Here is a 14,814-nt window from a genome sequence, read left to right as displayed (position 1 = left end):
ATAACAGTTTCATCGATTTCTAACCCAAACATGAAATGCCTTTCAAGGAGTCCCAAACCGATTCTAACAAGTTGTATCATATTAGCGTCTTCTTGATCTTTAGAATATGAATTCTGATTGACTATTTACTAGTCGCAAAGCTGAACCATTCTACTAATTGAGACCTTAAGAGTCTTTCTTTTGTTGGTCATGTGTGATTCTTCCACATATAAAATTAGAAACAATTAAGTCATAGAGTTTTGACCGACTTGCTCAAAATCAGGCAACATCTGCAGGTTTCCTCTGTATTTTTTACTTACGATTGAGTGCAGGAAACCTTTAGTTCTCTCTTTATTGCTAGCTTGTAGGGGACTCGTGAATTTAATTCTTATAAATATAAATTGAATTTTTTTGTTGAATCTAATTCATGTAAACGTCACTTGTTCGCAAGCGAACTCGTGAATTTAATTTCTATATATTTTATGTACAAGTTAACTAAAATTTATAATTATTAGAAAGCAATAATTAATTAATTATAAACACTATTTTGGGATCGTCTAATGAGTTAATTTTGTGAAACGGATATTCGACATGACACGTCAAAAAAAATATTATTTTTCATTATAGATATAGATCAAGTTTACACGTCTCACGAATATATATCCTGAAGACCTATTCTTAATTAATATATCCATGTGTGTGATTATATACAAAAAAATCTCTAATTATAACTTATATTTTCTAAGAATTAATTAATTTAATTAAACCCATGCTTTAAATGTTACCTTCATGGATTAAAAAAAACAATTGACCTTTTTTTATTCATATATTATTTGAGATCAAATTAAGTTGAACTATGCCATCCCAAAATGCGACGCATAAGATATTGATTGATTCCATATCCTTGTGTAATTATCGCTTGATCTAGTTTTACGATAAAATAACATAGTTATATATCATTATGTTATACATATCTTTTAATTTTTTTATCTTATATTTTAATTTTTTATCTTATATTTATACATCATTTATTATCATATCCTACAAACAGACGATACCTTAATATATGAGATATCTATGTTGGAAATTTTAATTTACACCATATTGTATTAATTAATATGGAAGTATTATTTACACTTCATATTGACTTATCACACTCCGACCTAACTTTTTAATTCTTAAATTGACTTTTATATCAATTTATCACTCTTATATAAATTTTTGAATAATTAAACCAAAATTTGCATTTTATTCCCATGATTACATTTAAAAAAATATTCTCAATTTAATATAACTAAAATGTTTTTTTTTAAAACATATTTTTTTTTAAATATAATATACTTAATTATCATATTATAGGTTAATATATTAAACATTATTTTAATAAATTTTTTAAATATTTTTTCTTAAAATTACTCCTGATTAATTAAATTAACATTTATAAATAATAAATATATTAAATAAATTTATATTTTTTTAAGTTACCACATTTTTTTCGTCCGTGTGAATTTTGAAATTTAATTCAATATATTCTCTTTTATATTATAAAAGTTTGAATTTAAAATATTTAAATTCCAACTTTAATTTATATTGAATCATAATAATTATTTTTTATTATTCTCTTTTTTCACTAAAAACTATAGAAATTATGGCGCAAGAGCTTATAGAAATTAAATTAAGAGTTTTAAAAAGTTGATATAAATAACATTATTTCTTTTTAAAATATTTTTTTTACTAAAATAAACATTGGATGTATTATTATGTGATATAATTAATTTTAAGCATTAAAACAATGTAAATCCCATTTTTCCTGCCTATAAATTGGGGAAAGCACCTTACCTTCACAGAAGTTGGGTTATTGACAAAACATTAATTTTCTTACCTTTAAACTATGTCAATAACACCAAGCCAATGTTTTTGCTTTCGAAATAAAAATTCTACACATAAGTATGAAAGAATCAATCTCTCTCATTTATCCAGTAATGGAAAAACATATTTTGAACGAAACAATAATTTAAAAATGGCTGTCCATCGCTACGGAGATTCCTTCGACATACCGAGTCAAGTCCACAGCCACCAGCGGCCATTGGTGGAAGAATCCAGGGACAGTTACGGCGGAATAGGGATCATTAAGTTTTTCGAAGGAAAGAACATATTTATTACAGGTGCAACGGGCTTTCTTGGAAAAGGTACGATTGTTCTATTTTAATCAAATATTCACCAACTTATTTGTCCCTCTTTTGTGCTCTTATTAGTTTGTACATAAATTTGATTGTACTAGAAAGTAATGAAGATATAGATAAAAGACATGCGTTTACGTCTACGAGTCACGCCCAGATGTCAAGTAAATCCACTAAAATTAAACATTTACCATCATATAAGGAATTAAATAGTTAAAAACAATACAACTTTTTCATATGAAACTTTTATGACAAACACGTTTGGTAGATTTTATTTGGCGAACTGCTCGACTATTGAATCCGCCTACTCGATCGAAATCTTTTTCGATGACCTAGCTTTAGGCTAAAGTCGTGGCCTAGTCAACCGCGAGAGCCCTTTATTTGACTAAGATACTCCGGATCCCCCCATACCTTCATATCCAAGCTGGGAATTCTGGACCTTCGGATTCACAGAATAGCACAGATAGTATTTTCCGTAATCCACCTATTCCCTCTCTCCGGCTATGTATTCGTCTGAGGTTCCATCCTCTAATTCCGGTTTAGTCTCTTTTTCTTTCCCCTTTCTTGTCAACTCGCCTCTAGCATAGTTCTTCTGTTTTGCGAGAACCCCGTGCTTTAGGAAGACTTCTCCTGTAGCAGCTGAGTTTTGAGTACCAGGAAAGGAGGATGAGTGCGCCATCTCTTTATCGAGATCACCTTAAGGAATAAGTCTGGATACTCCAAAGCTGGTGTTTACAACCTTTGTATGCTGCTCAAGAACATAAAATGAATGAGGTGGCTCAAAGTGAAACTTGTCACATAATATAGTAACAATATGTATTTCTCTTAGCTTATCCACACTCTATTTTTGCCTTATAAAAACTAAGATATCCCAAAAGTATCCTCATTAGAAAATATTTTTCAGATTATTAAAGATTAATTCAAACCTATCAAATCCAATATTATCAGTAATAAAATTTACTTTCCCAGGAGACTTGATTACAATCATAACCATATCATAAAAGTATCAACTAACTTCCACCACAAAAAAAGGCGGTTTGCGATGGTATCGGTCGTCATTGACCATTAGCAATGGATTTTCAAAAGCAGTCGCTAAATTATTTATTTTAATGAAATTATAATATTTAAATTTTTTTTTATAAAAACTGTCGCTAAATTATTTATTTTAAATTATTTTTTAATGAAATTATGATATTTAAAAATTTTATAATTAATAAATTATACATTTGTTATATTTAGAATTTTAATTATCAATATGTTTGTATTTAAAAAAATTATAATGTATTTTAATATTTATCAAACATAATAAATTAAGTTGAAATTTCTTCCCAAAAAAAAAAATTAAACTAACATATACAAAACCGAATCCGACTGATATTATATATATAAAAAAATTTAAATCCGACTTATATATAAATTGAAATGTGCAATACAAATCATCAAAAAAATATAATAAAATCATATAGTATCTTGGTCTCGTCATCGTCGTAATCGTCGAGGTCGTAACCATCACCACGCTCGTTTCCATCGTTTATGCTACATATACACATCAAACATACATATAAAAGTTGTATACTACGGATATACATCTAACACATGCATTTATATTTCCNAACAAGAACGCATCGATACCAGAGAGAAATGACGAAAATCTTTGAAAAAATGAAGGAAAATGGGGGGGTATATATAGGAGATTAGCGATGGTTTTTCCAAAAGCCGTCGCTAATTTGAATCTGATTTTTAAACTTCAAAATTGCGACGAAATTTAATTTAAATAATTTTGTCGCAATTAGCGAAGATATTATTTGAAAAACCATTGCTATGTAATTAATGCGACAGTTTTAATATTTCGTCGCTAATATTGCGACGAAATATCACAACCGTCTCTAATTTTAGAGACTGTTTCGATAAAATTGTCGCTAATTTGTCCACAGTTTTCTTAAAACCTTGGGCAAATTCAATCCCACGGTTTTTTATCTGTCAAATTAAAAAGGATATCATCTTATCATATTTCATTTAAAAGGAAAAAAGTGCGCGCTATCTTCACAAATTAAAAGATGATAACAAAATCCAATCTTATAAAAAAATAATAGAAAATATCTTTCCCAAACTAAATCTCATATTTCCAAAATTCTGCACATAAATGGAGTAACTTGATCCCTTCAAATAAGGCAACACAAAATTTAATGTCCGTCCTTCCTGAAATATTAAAAGATCATGCAAAATACAAAACAAAAACACCAAAATACAAAAACAAATCAATCCAAAATATCTGGTCATAAACTCATTTTTCGCTGGAGTGTTGACATGAGACTGAATATGTTAATAATATTCCACAAAAACTAATGTGAGACGATTTCACGTATCAATTTTGTGAGACAGATATTCTATTTAAGGTCATCCATAAAAAATATTATTTTTTATGTCAAAACTATTACGTTTTATTATAAATATGGATATGATTGACATGTCTCACGAATAAATATCTGTGTGACCGTCTCAAAAGAGACTTACTCTTGATATTCAGTGTCATATCAGCACTCCACGGAAAAAGACATATTAAAGTGGGAAAGAGTGTTGCGTGAATTTTTTCTCGCAATCGCACAGTGTCAAATTATAATACATGATGAATAAAGTATCGTTCTCATAATAAATGTATTATTTAGAAATATATCAAGTACTATAGTTAAAATAATCCTAACTTTATTTAAAAATTTATGAGATTTGGACTATTTATTTAAAAAGCAATTAAAATCAAGAACAAGTAAAGAATGAGAATTGAAGGGAGAAAAAATCTAGAGGTTAGATTTCACTTGGTTTTCCACTATGTTTAATTCTTTATATAGTTTATATTCATGAATTCTTACTTTTATTTGCCAAAAACACTTAGTTTTTTTATTCACATTTCCCAAGTGATAAATAGAATCTACTATCTAATAATGCTTTGATATTCCTATCTAAAAAATAACATCAAACGATATATGTAAACGATTATCCTTATCTGGACCCGAGAGAGTTATAAGTCTTCTGGACTATATAAATTCTCACAATGTATTTCATAGGATCTTAATCCAGATACTATCTCTTGAATGATATATCACAATTATTTTATCAATCAATATATGATCAGTAAATTGAAAGCATTAAAAATAAGATAACACAAATAAATGAAGAGAAATTCAATCAGATAAATCAAAAGGTCATGAACATAGTTTCCAACCAAGCTATGTCGTTCCTCTAGAATAGAAAACCAATGCATAATAAAAAAAAAATAAAGGAAAACCAAATCATGTTTTCAATCTAGACATCAATATAAGAATCATATAAGAAAATAAGAAAAGAAACGAAGCCGAATTTGCTTTACCATCCCCAAATGCAGTGTTCTTCGTCTTTGTACCAAAGTTCTTTTGCTTCTCAGATTTTCCTATTGGTCGCCTCTGTCAAATTTTCTGTGTATTCTCGTGTACCACGTTGATGATGGATGGCGGCTAGGGTTGCACCTCTTTTTATGCTCTCAAAATTCCTCGGTTTCCATTTTATATGTCTCTTGGCATGGGGGTGCATGAATAGGGCGTCGGGGCACTATAAATTCCGTTCTCGGCGTCTTGTACATTGTTGAAAGTGTTGCTTCGTGTTAAATGTAGTGTAGGGGTGCTTGAACTTCTGCACTGAAACTCAGTTCCCACCGCGCTGGCTTTTAGGCGCGGTACGCTCGATCTTGGTTCTTCCTGGAACATTGGTACACCTTCTTTGTCATCGTTTCTCTTTTGTTTCAACCTTCTTCATCATAAAATGCATGTATAGCCTTGATCCCTGAAAGCAACAAAAAAATACTACCCAAAACACATAAAACACACTGAAACAACAACATGAGCTTAAATTAGGAAGGCAATATAAGTTAAAATATTGCACTTAACAAAACCCCTCAAACTTGAACTTTTTCTAGTACCGAGCAAAACCAAGAAAAAATAGAGCAAAGAGCAACATGAAACAAAGAAGGGGAGAAAATGAACAAACTTAAGTCGGGGGATAGGGTAATCATCACTGGCCTCTGAAATCAAATATCCAAGTTTTTCAAATAAAGCGCATGCCACAACCTCTCAACAGTTCATGTTGTGAGCGCTTTGACAATCTCATTTAACCGACTCACTTCCAAGACAGATTCATGCAATCATTTCACTTTACTGATTCATGGACTCTTTGACTCAAGTTCAAACCACAGTCTTCTAAAATAAACATCTACACACATAGATCGATAGGAATTTTCAGGTGAAAATTTTGGTTTTAAAGATATTCAATAAAAATATACCAAAGTGTAATTTAGTGTCATGAGATGTGTATGTACAAATGATCAAAATATATATTGTTCACAGTGTTTTTCAAGTGTTCGTTTACTTAACTCTCGCGACTCTTTTTCGCTATTTTATTGGATAAATGTGACTTGATCAATAGGTCTTTTAAGTTTGTAACGTCAGGCTTCGGCTCAAGGCTACGATAAAGGCAGGGAGATAAAAAAAAACAGATAAAATGAGCAATTTAATCATGTACCACACTTCTCCATATCCAATTTTCCACTCATTATTAAATTTCATCATCCTCAAAAAAAAAATCCCTTTCCAATCAATCTCAGCATCAGACCATTTCTTATCTTAAATTTTTCTCTTTTCTTTGCATTCATTACAATATTTTTTTCAATGAATCCCCTTGCTTTTCTTCTTGATTTTTCATAACTCCTCCAATCCTTCTTTACTTTTATCAACACATGGAAGTTAGCGAAAACTTATAGCACTAAAGGGGTCTATTCTTCTCTAAATTTAGGCAGGAACTTTATTAAGGCTAACATTTTGGTAGGTGATGTAGGACTCTGAGAAAAAAAAACTACGAATAAGAGGTAATTGTGTGTCTTTTGACACATTCCATTCGATTTTTCATTAAGCTCAAAATGAGACACTAATGAAAATTATGATGTATTAGGAAGGCTCAAATGGTTCAAAAGTTGCGTAGACCATTCTTAAGTAAGATATTATTCGTGTTTCAACTCAAAGAGTGCAAAAGAAAGTTTTAGGCTGTCTCAATTCACAATGAACTCATATAGATCAAGTGCATTTGAACAATTCAAAGTTTTAGAAACAAGAATTCAAGTGTTTATATATACAAATCTCATTCTTTTTATTTAGGCTCAAAGGGCTTCAAACGATGATATAAATAATAAAAAAACATGCCCAAATAATTTGAATAATTGCCTAAATCTTTTTTGTGCTTGCAAACATCTACTTCAACGTCAAGTGACTATCACAAAAGTTCTAGATTCCACTCATTAATTAAGAATCACAAAACACATAAATATTCTCTCAGCATTAGGAGTATCAATGATCATGGCAAACATGCATGTAGTGGGTGTGAACTCAAAATCTATTGTAAACCTACACATAGACTCAATAACTTGGTTTTGAAATTAGATTTTTGCAAGCATTCTCATCATTGGCCAACCACTTCCTTTTTCCACAGCTTTGACACAATAGACACTAAATATATAGTTGCTCTCTAAGGTCCCAATCATCATCATCCACATTAGATGTTGAGCTTACAATACATCTTTCTATAAATCTTCTAAAACTTTTCCTACAACAATATTCGCAATGCAAGAGTCAATAATATCGATGCTATTACAAGTACTTACCTCATTAGTCCCTTTGATGGTACCATAGATATTGAATATCATAGAAGTAAGCTCTGACTTATTAAAATCAATTAAAGATCTACCAATGGCTAGGAAAGGTCGTACAAAAATAAAAAGGGCATCTTGATATTCCTCGACGTCTAGTATCACAGTCAGCTGAGAAGATTTTCCTTTGAAAATGACTACTCTTCCATAGAAATTTTTGGCTCATCATTTTTTTCTTCTTTTCTCTACACTCTCAACTACCGCTTTGTCCACTTTCTCCTCTATATCACCATACAATTTTGGATCCACGACTTCAACTTCTTTTCCACTTCTCGACTTTATAGCCATGCACTGTTCTTTAGGATTAACTTCAGTATTGATAGAAAATTGACCTCTTTTTGGTCTTTCATTGTACTTGCAATCTATCCAATCTAAACTTCAAGAGATTTCATTATGGCACCCATGTTGCCGTATGTGTCTCGATATTATCCAACATAGACTTAGTCTTACAAAGGTATTAACCAAGTCCTCCAAAGATGGTTTTTCCTTTAATTATTAAACCTTGGAGGAGTATTCAACACATTTTTGTTGTTGATATACGAGAAATTTGCATGATTGTGTGAACGGGGTGATAATAGTTAGGCATAGGGTTACCTCAATAGCTACCATAACATCAGTTGTTGACAAATTGAGCCTCTTCAATGTTAGGCCCTCACTCAGTAGAAACTGCAGTTGTTTCACGGATAGATTGACCTTCTTTATTCATTGTTGCAATATGAGTAATTATTGCAGAAACTTGAGCAGTAAGTGACGTAATAAAATCTACCCTTTAAACTCCAGTAGGTTTCGTCATTAAAGATGTTATACTCGGCCATTGGTAACTGTTAATAGTCATATGTTCAAGCATCTCGTAGGTTTGATCTAGTGATTTAGCGAAGATAATCTCACCAACAACGACATCTACTATTGTTCTTGTTTTCCTATTCAACCCATTGTAAAACAATTTAATCTGTACCCAATCTTCATAATTATTTTTCGAGCATCTTCTAAGAAATTCCTTGCATTCTCATGCTTCATACAGCTACTCGAACTCAAGCTACCTGAATGTACTGATCTCATTCTTTAGTTCGACGGACTTGGCAGGTAGAAAATATTTTGCTAGAAATTTTGATGTCATGTCTATCGATGTATTGATGCTTCCAAGAGGATATGATTGGAGCCAAATCCGTGAGATATCCTTTAGATAAAACATAAACGAACATAATCTAGTAGTTCCTTCAAATACACCGTTAATTTTACCGCATCTACAATCACCAAGGATGTTCTCAAATGAATATGAGGATCAGTAGTGGTTGCGCCTCCAAATTGGTTTCGCTGCATCATATTGATTAAATTGGGCTTCAACTCGCATTAATATTTCCATGAGCTATGCCGGAATAATTCATGTTGATCAATGGTTTGAAGTGATCTCTAATGGGAACCACAGAAGGTGGATTTGCGTTATCCTATCTATTTTAAACCATAGCCTTAATTTATTCTCTCTTTTCTTTTCTTAATCTCCTAGCACTTCTTCTGATTTCTGGACCCAAAAAGTAATGAGTCGAGACTTTGAGTTTTGAGCATAAAATGCAAACAAAGAGAAAAAACAACAAATCAATAAATATAAAACAAATATAAAAAAAACTCTAAATTAAAATCAAGACTAATTGGTAAAAATATTGATATGAAATCAAATTAGAACATTCCCTTGCAGCGGCACCAAAAAAGTGGTGTATGATTTTTATTTGCAAAGGCATGGTGCCAATTCCTAATATGTGATGAAGAAAGAATCGTTTTCACGAGCAGTGTGTTTCAAAGTATATCAAGTAGTGTAATTAAATAGTCTTAACTTTATTTACAAATTTAAGAGTTATTTGGATTAATTATTTAACAAGATATTATAATCAAGAATACGTAAATAATGAGAATTCGATGAGAGAGAATCTAGAGGTTCGATTTTACTTAGTTTTTCACTATGTTTAATTCTTTATAACGTTTATATTCATGAATTCAAATCATTTATTATAGTGTATCACGTCTGATGATTGATGGCTGCTAGGGCTGCACCTCTTTTATACTATAAAAATTCCTCAGTAGAAAAGAAACAAGTTGACACAAATTCGGCTATTTTCAACTTATGACTATAATAAAAATTTATTATATCATTTTATTTACGAGTTTAACTTTCCTTTCTCTTTATTTATATTTTTTCCCCTTTTTTAATGAGTATAACATTTTTCTAACCTTCGTGCATAGTCCTCGTGGAGAAGATATTAAGATCGACACCGGTGGGAAAGATCTACGTATTAATCAAGGCAAAGAGTAAGGAAGAAGTATCAGACAGATTGACAAATGAAGTATTTTTCTCAATTCTCCCTACTTTTTAATTTCGACTCACAGGTTTATAAAAATGACATAGTTTTACCAGTAATATATATAATTTTTTTATTAGTTAAAAAAAACTTGAAATATAATATTTGAGGAAATATGTTAGTAATAATACTAATACCCGACCTTTATATGTCTCCAAATGTAGATCATAAACTCCGAGTTATTCAAATGTCTACGAGAAAAACATGGGAAGTCATATGCTTCATTTGTAAGGGAAAAGTTGATCCCGATCGCGGGAAATATTAGGGAACCTAACCTGGGAATGGATAATGATTCTGTAAATGTGATTATGAAGGAAGTAGATTTGATTATTGAATCTGCAGCTTGCACAAACATGATAGACAGGTGACATATAATTTAATCTTAATTTATGTACGTGATTTTGTAGTAAACAATGACATAGGGTTTTTTTTCCCTCTAGGTATGACTTGTTAATGGATTCCAATTGCAATGCCCCGCAAAGATTGATGAGGTTTGCAAAATCTTGCAAGAACCTCAAACTTTTCGCCCACATATCGACTGGTATGTACATTTTTCACGTAAATAAAACAGTGTCGCGTGTTGGTATGCATGGACTTTAGGTCATCTAGTCAGTGAAAACTGATAAATATTTTCCCTCGTATTTAATTAGTCAGATTTTTGTTGTAGTATTGACGTGACGCTGAACATGTCAGCAGTATTGGGTGTCATATCAACATTACCGTCAGATACACAAACATACACATATATTAATTTTCATTTAACGAAATAATTGTTTTTTTTTTAAAATTTTTAGCATATGTTAACGCAAGAAATGAGGGGTTGATCTTGGAAGAGCCGTTGACTATGGGAGAAAGTATGAGAAATAAGGAAGATGAGAATGGTGGTCCATGTTCATTTCCTCGGTTAGATTTAGGTGACGAGTTATGGCTGTTGGCGAGATCGTGTGCGTCGTCTCAAGATCAAAGTATCGACGTTACCAAATATTTGAGGAAGCTGGGACAAGAAAGGTTATGTTGATCACGATCCTCTCTTTATTTTTACTCTTCATCTTGCCCTTCATTTAATTATAACATGAGAAAATACATGAATTATATTAATTTGTTTATATATATGATATATATAAATATATGAGATGCAACAGAAGGTCTATTGCCTTCAGTTTGGAATATTGCTGACATGTTCAGTGTCATCCATCACCAGACGTCAGTGGCGGAGCCAGAAATATGGCTCTGCCTGGGCTAGAATTTTAAACTCTAGAATCTTTTAATATTTTAAATTGATATATCCGGGCTAATATCATATTATTTCAAAATTTACATATATTTTTTAAAAAAAAAATTGGGTCAGCCCGGGTATAAATGCACTTGGCTCCGCCTCTGCCAGACGTGATACGGGAGAATACATAGAAAACGTAAAAACATTTAGGCATTGTTAAAAGAGTTTGAAAGGCAAACCAAATTAATATGATCTATTGTAAAATTTTCAAATGTAACAGAGCAGAATTTTATGGATGGGATAATGCTTATCAAATGACAAAAGCTATGGGGGAGATGGTTATCCATGAAATAAAAGGGGATGTACCTACTCTCATTATTAGACCCTCTGTCATCGAAAGTTGTTACCAAGACCCCTTCCCAGGATGGATTCAAGGAAATAGGTAATAGTTTCGACCTCAACCCTAGCCCGACGATCTATCCGGAAAAACAGCAAAGTTGATCATATAAAATGGCCTAAATTAGATTTTCAATCACTGATTATTTCAGATTCGATCTTAGTGATAACTTGTCTTCATTCACTATTCTTTTCGTCGATATCCCTTCTAAAAAATGTTTAACTCGGCTTCTGGACCATGCTGACATGTTCGAAGTCATATCAGCAGACATACAAACACATGCATAAGCTTAGTCATTGGACTAAGACATATTTCGACAAATTAGACGAGAAAAATCTAATTTAGGCCAACTTATGGTACACAAATTGTTGTTTTTCTGGAATATTTTTATGTTATCATAATGTGTATAAGATTACATTTTATGTTGTAATTTATGAATTGCTTTCCTAAATGGTTGGTAGGGTGATGGATCCTGTGATTCGTTCTTTTGGCAAAGGCCAACTTCCAGCATNTGTTTACTTCTTTGTTATTATGATCATCTATGTTGTCAGATTTTAGTTTTAGCCCGTTATTTTTTGTTTTTATGTCAATTTATTCATTTTTCTAATGTGACGTTGACGTGGCACTGACATGTGTAGTGTCACATCAGCACTCCCGATGAAAAATGACTAAACTGGACAAAAATGGGAATATAAATTACTAATGCTGAAATTTGATGACACAAATGATCAAAATGACAAAGAAGTAAGGCAAAAACTTGTGTGAGACGGTCTCACGGGTCGTATTTTGTGAGACAGATCTCTTATTTGGATCATCCATGAAAAAGTATTACTTTTTATGCTAAGAGTATTATTTTTTATTGTGAATATCGGTAAAATTTACTCGTCTCACAGATAAAGATTCGTGAGACCGTCTCACAAGAGACATACTCAAGAAGTAAACATATAGGACCAAAAGTATTGTTTTCCCTATATATAACATAATTATTTTTAATTATTATTTTAAATAAATTAAATATTCTGTTTCGATTTTATAACTCAAAGAAATAAATAAATCACTAAGTGAAATCCCTTATCAAATAATTAATCAAAATCACAATTTGTAAAACTTGGAGTCTAAATTAATAAAATGTTACGTTACGCTTGTGTAGGTACCGGTGGACATGGTGACGAATACAACAATTGCAGCAATTGCAAAGCATGGAATTTCAGAGAAGCCAGAAACGAGTGTATACCATGTGACATCCGGTGACAAAAACCCTTTGAAAATTGGCGATTTTTTCGAAATAATTCACGAATACTTCGTTTCGACGCCGTTTGCAAGTTCAAAACGTGAAAGCATTGCGATTAAGAAAATGAAGTTCTTCAACAATTTTAATGACTTGTCTGAATACACCCGACGCGAGATATGGGAGCATCACCAGTCCAGAAACAACACAGTCGGGAAAGACGAAAAATTAGTTCAAAAACAATGCAAAGCAAAGGTTGCATACGCCGAGCAACTTTGCAAGTTGTATGAATTCTCAGGATTCTTGAAAACAAGGTATGTAGTTTTGTTGAATTAATTGACTTACAACTAGTTTTTTTTTTCTTTTTTAATACTGTCAAAGAGGGGTGGAGATTCACGAGCTTTTCGACCAGACTCAAAAAATGTTCGATTCTATTGGTTAGTCGAAACTATTGAATTCGAGCAGAACTCAAACATGTTGACGGCCTAAATTATTTTGCAAGATAGTTTGCAAGATGCTTATATCAAATAAATATATTTTGATCATTCGTTTTTGAGCAACAGTTCGAATAGCTCGTAAACATACTCGCATATTTCGAGTCAAACTCAAACTCAAGCTCTAATTTTAGCAAAAAGTTAATAATTATTTGAGCTTGAATTTGAGCCTTATACTTTTCTTGATATTCGGCTCAATTTGATTCGTTACGCATTTAAATTAATTAGTTAGTTTTCGATTTTTCAGGTTCCATACAGGAAATACTCAGAAATTACTACAAGAAATGTCCAAAGAAGAGCTGCTTAACTTTGAAATGGATGTGACAAAAATAGATTGGAGAAAGTATTTTCAAGAAATTCACATTCCCGGTTTGCGAAAACATGTATTTAATGATTAATCACAGGAATATAATTGCATAAATATTTAATTTTATGCATATTTATTATAATTTTATTATTGGTCCACATAATTTGATGGAAAAACGTTTTATGAATATTTAAACAAGAAATTTCAATCATTTTAACATTGTCGATGATATCGGATATTAAATGCTCGAATATGAATGCAATTAGAAATAAAATCAAATTTATGAGTTTTTTTTTTGAATTATTTTGATTATTGTTTCATTTTTAATCGAAATTATCCAATCCAACTTATTATGTCGTTGGATACTTAAAAAGAGTTTATTACAATTGAATCTCGTTTAGGAGAACTTAAAACATTAATATCAAATAAACTATAAAATTATATTGATGTGAAGTTAGTGACAGTCCTCAATCAAAACAAATTAGTCAACAATTTTATATAACTAACTTTCTATTTCATTATGAATGATTTATGAAATAAATAAACCTTAATCAAAAAAGTTTGAAGAGACTTGACCGACGATTTCGGTTGGGAATAAATCTAGCAAGTGGACTAGGTCACGTTATAGTAAATGGATGATGAGTCCAAGTATCGATCTCACATAGACTAATATTTAATTAGTAGAATTTTATCACTTAACTTAAGCTAGAAAAAATAAATAAAAATATGATATGTGAATTATTAATCTAAACTATTAAATAAAATAATTGCAATTAAAAACGAGGGATTCGAATATCAAGGAGAGATTCAAATTCAAATAAATAACTAAGACACACAACGGTACCAAACTCTACTATGTTGACACGGTGAAATCTCCAATTTTATTTATTAAACGATTCCTCGAGTTAATAAATATATTTAAATCTAACAGTCCAAT

The 14,814-nt window shown here is 31.1% G+C and overlaps 1 protein-coding gene across 1 annotated transcript; it reads left to right on the top strand.

The window, feature by feature from the left end:
* Nucleotides 1-1,856: 1,856 nt before the first annotated feature.
* Nucleotides 1,857-14,030, top strand: LOC140974745 (fatty acyl-CoA reductase 2, chloroplastic-like). The gene is made up of 9 exons (XM_073438227.1): nucleotides 1,857-2,168; nucleotides 10,120-10,220; nucleotides 10,400-10,599; nucleotides 10,676-10,776; nucleotides 11,030-11,243; nucleotides 11,732-11,893; nucleotides 12,310-12,391; nucleotides 12,999-13,390; nucleotides 13,818-14,030. The coding sequence occupies exons 1-9, from the start codon at nucleotides 1,871-1,873 to the stop codon at nucleotides 13,966-13,968; spliced, it is 1,701 nt and encodes a 566-aa protein (XP_073294328.1). The 5' UTR covers nucleotides 1,857-1,870; the 3' UTR covers nucleotides 13,969-14,030.
* The last annotated feature ends 784 nt before the right edge of the window (nucleotides 14,031-14,814 follow it).

The sequence above is a fragment of the Primulina huaijiensis genome, chromosome 4 (genome assembly GCF_012295235.1).
Source record: "Primulina huaijiensis isolate GDHJ02 chromosome 4, ASM1229523v2, whole genome shotgun sequence".
Lineage (NCBI taxonomy): Eukaryota > Viridiplantae > Streptophyta > Magnoliopsida > Lamiales > Gesneriaceae > Primulina > Primulina huaijiensis.
Note: the sequence above shows the minus strand (reverse complement) of the source record. Positions and strands in the feature narration are given on the sequence as shown.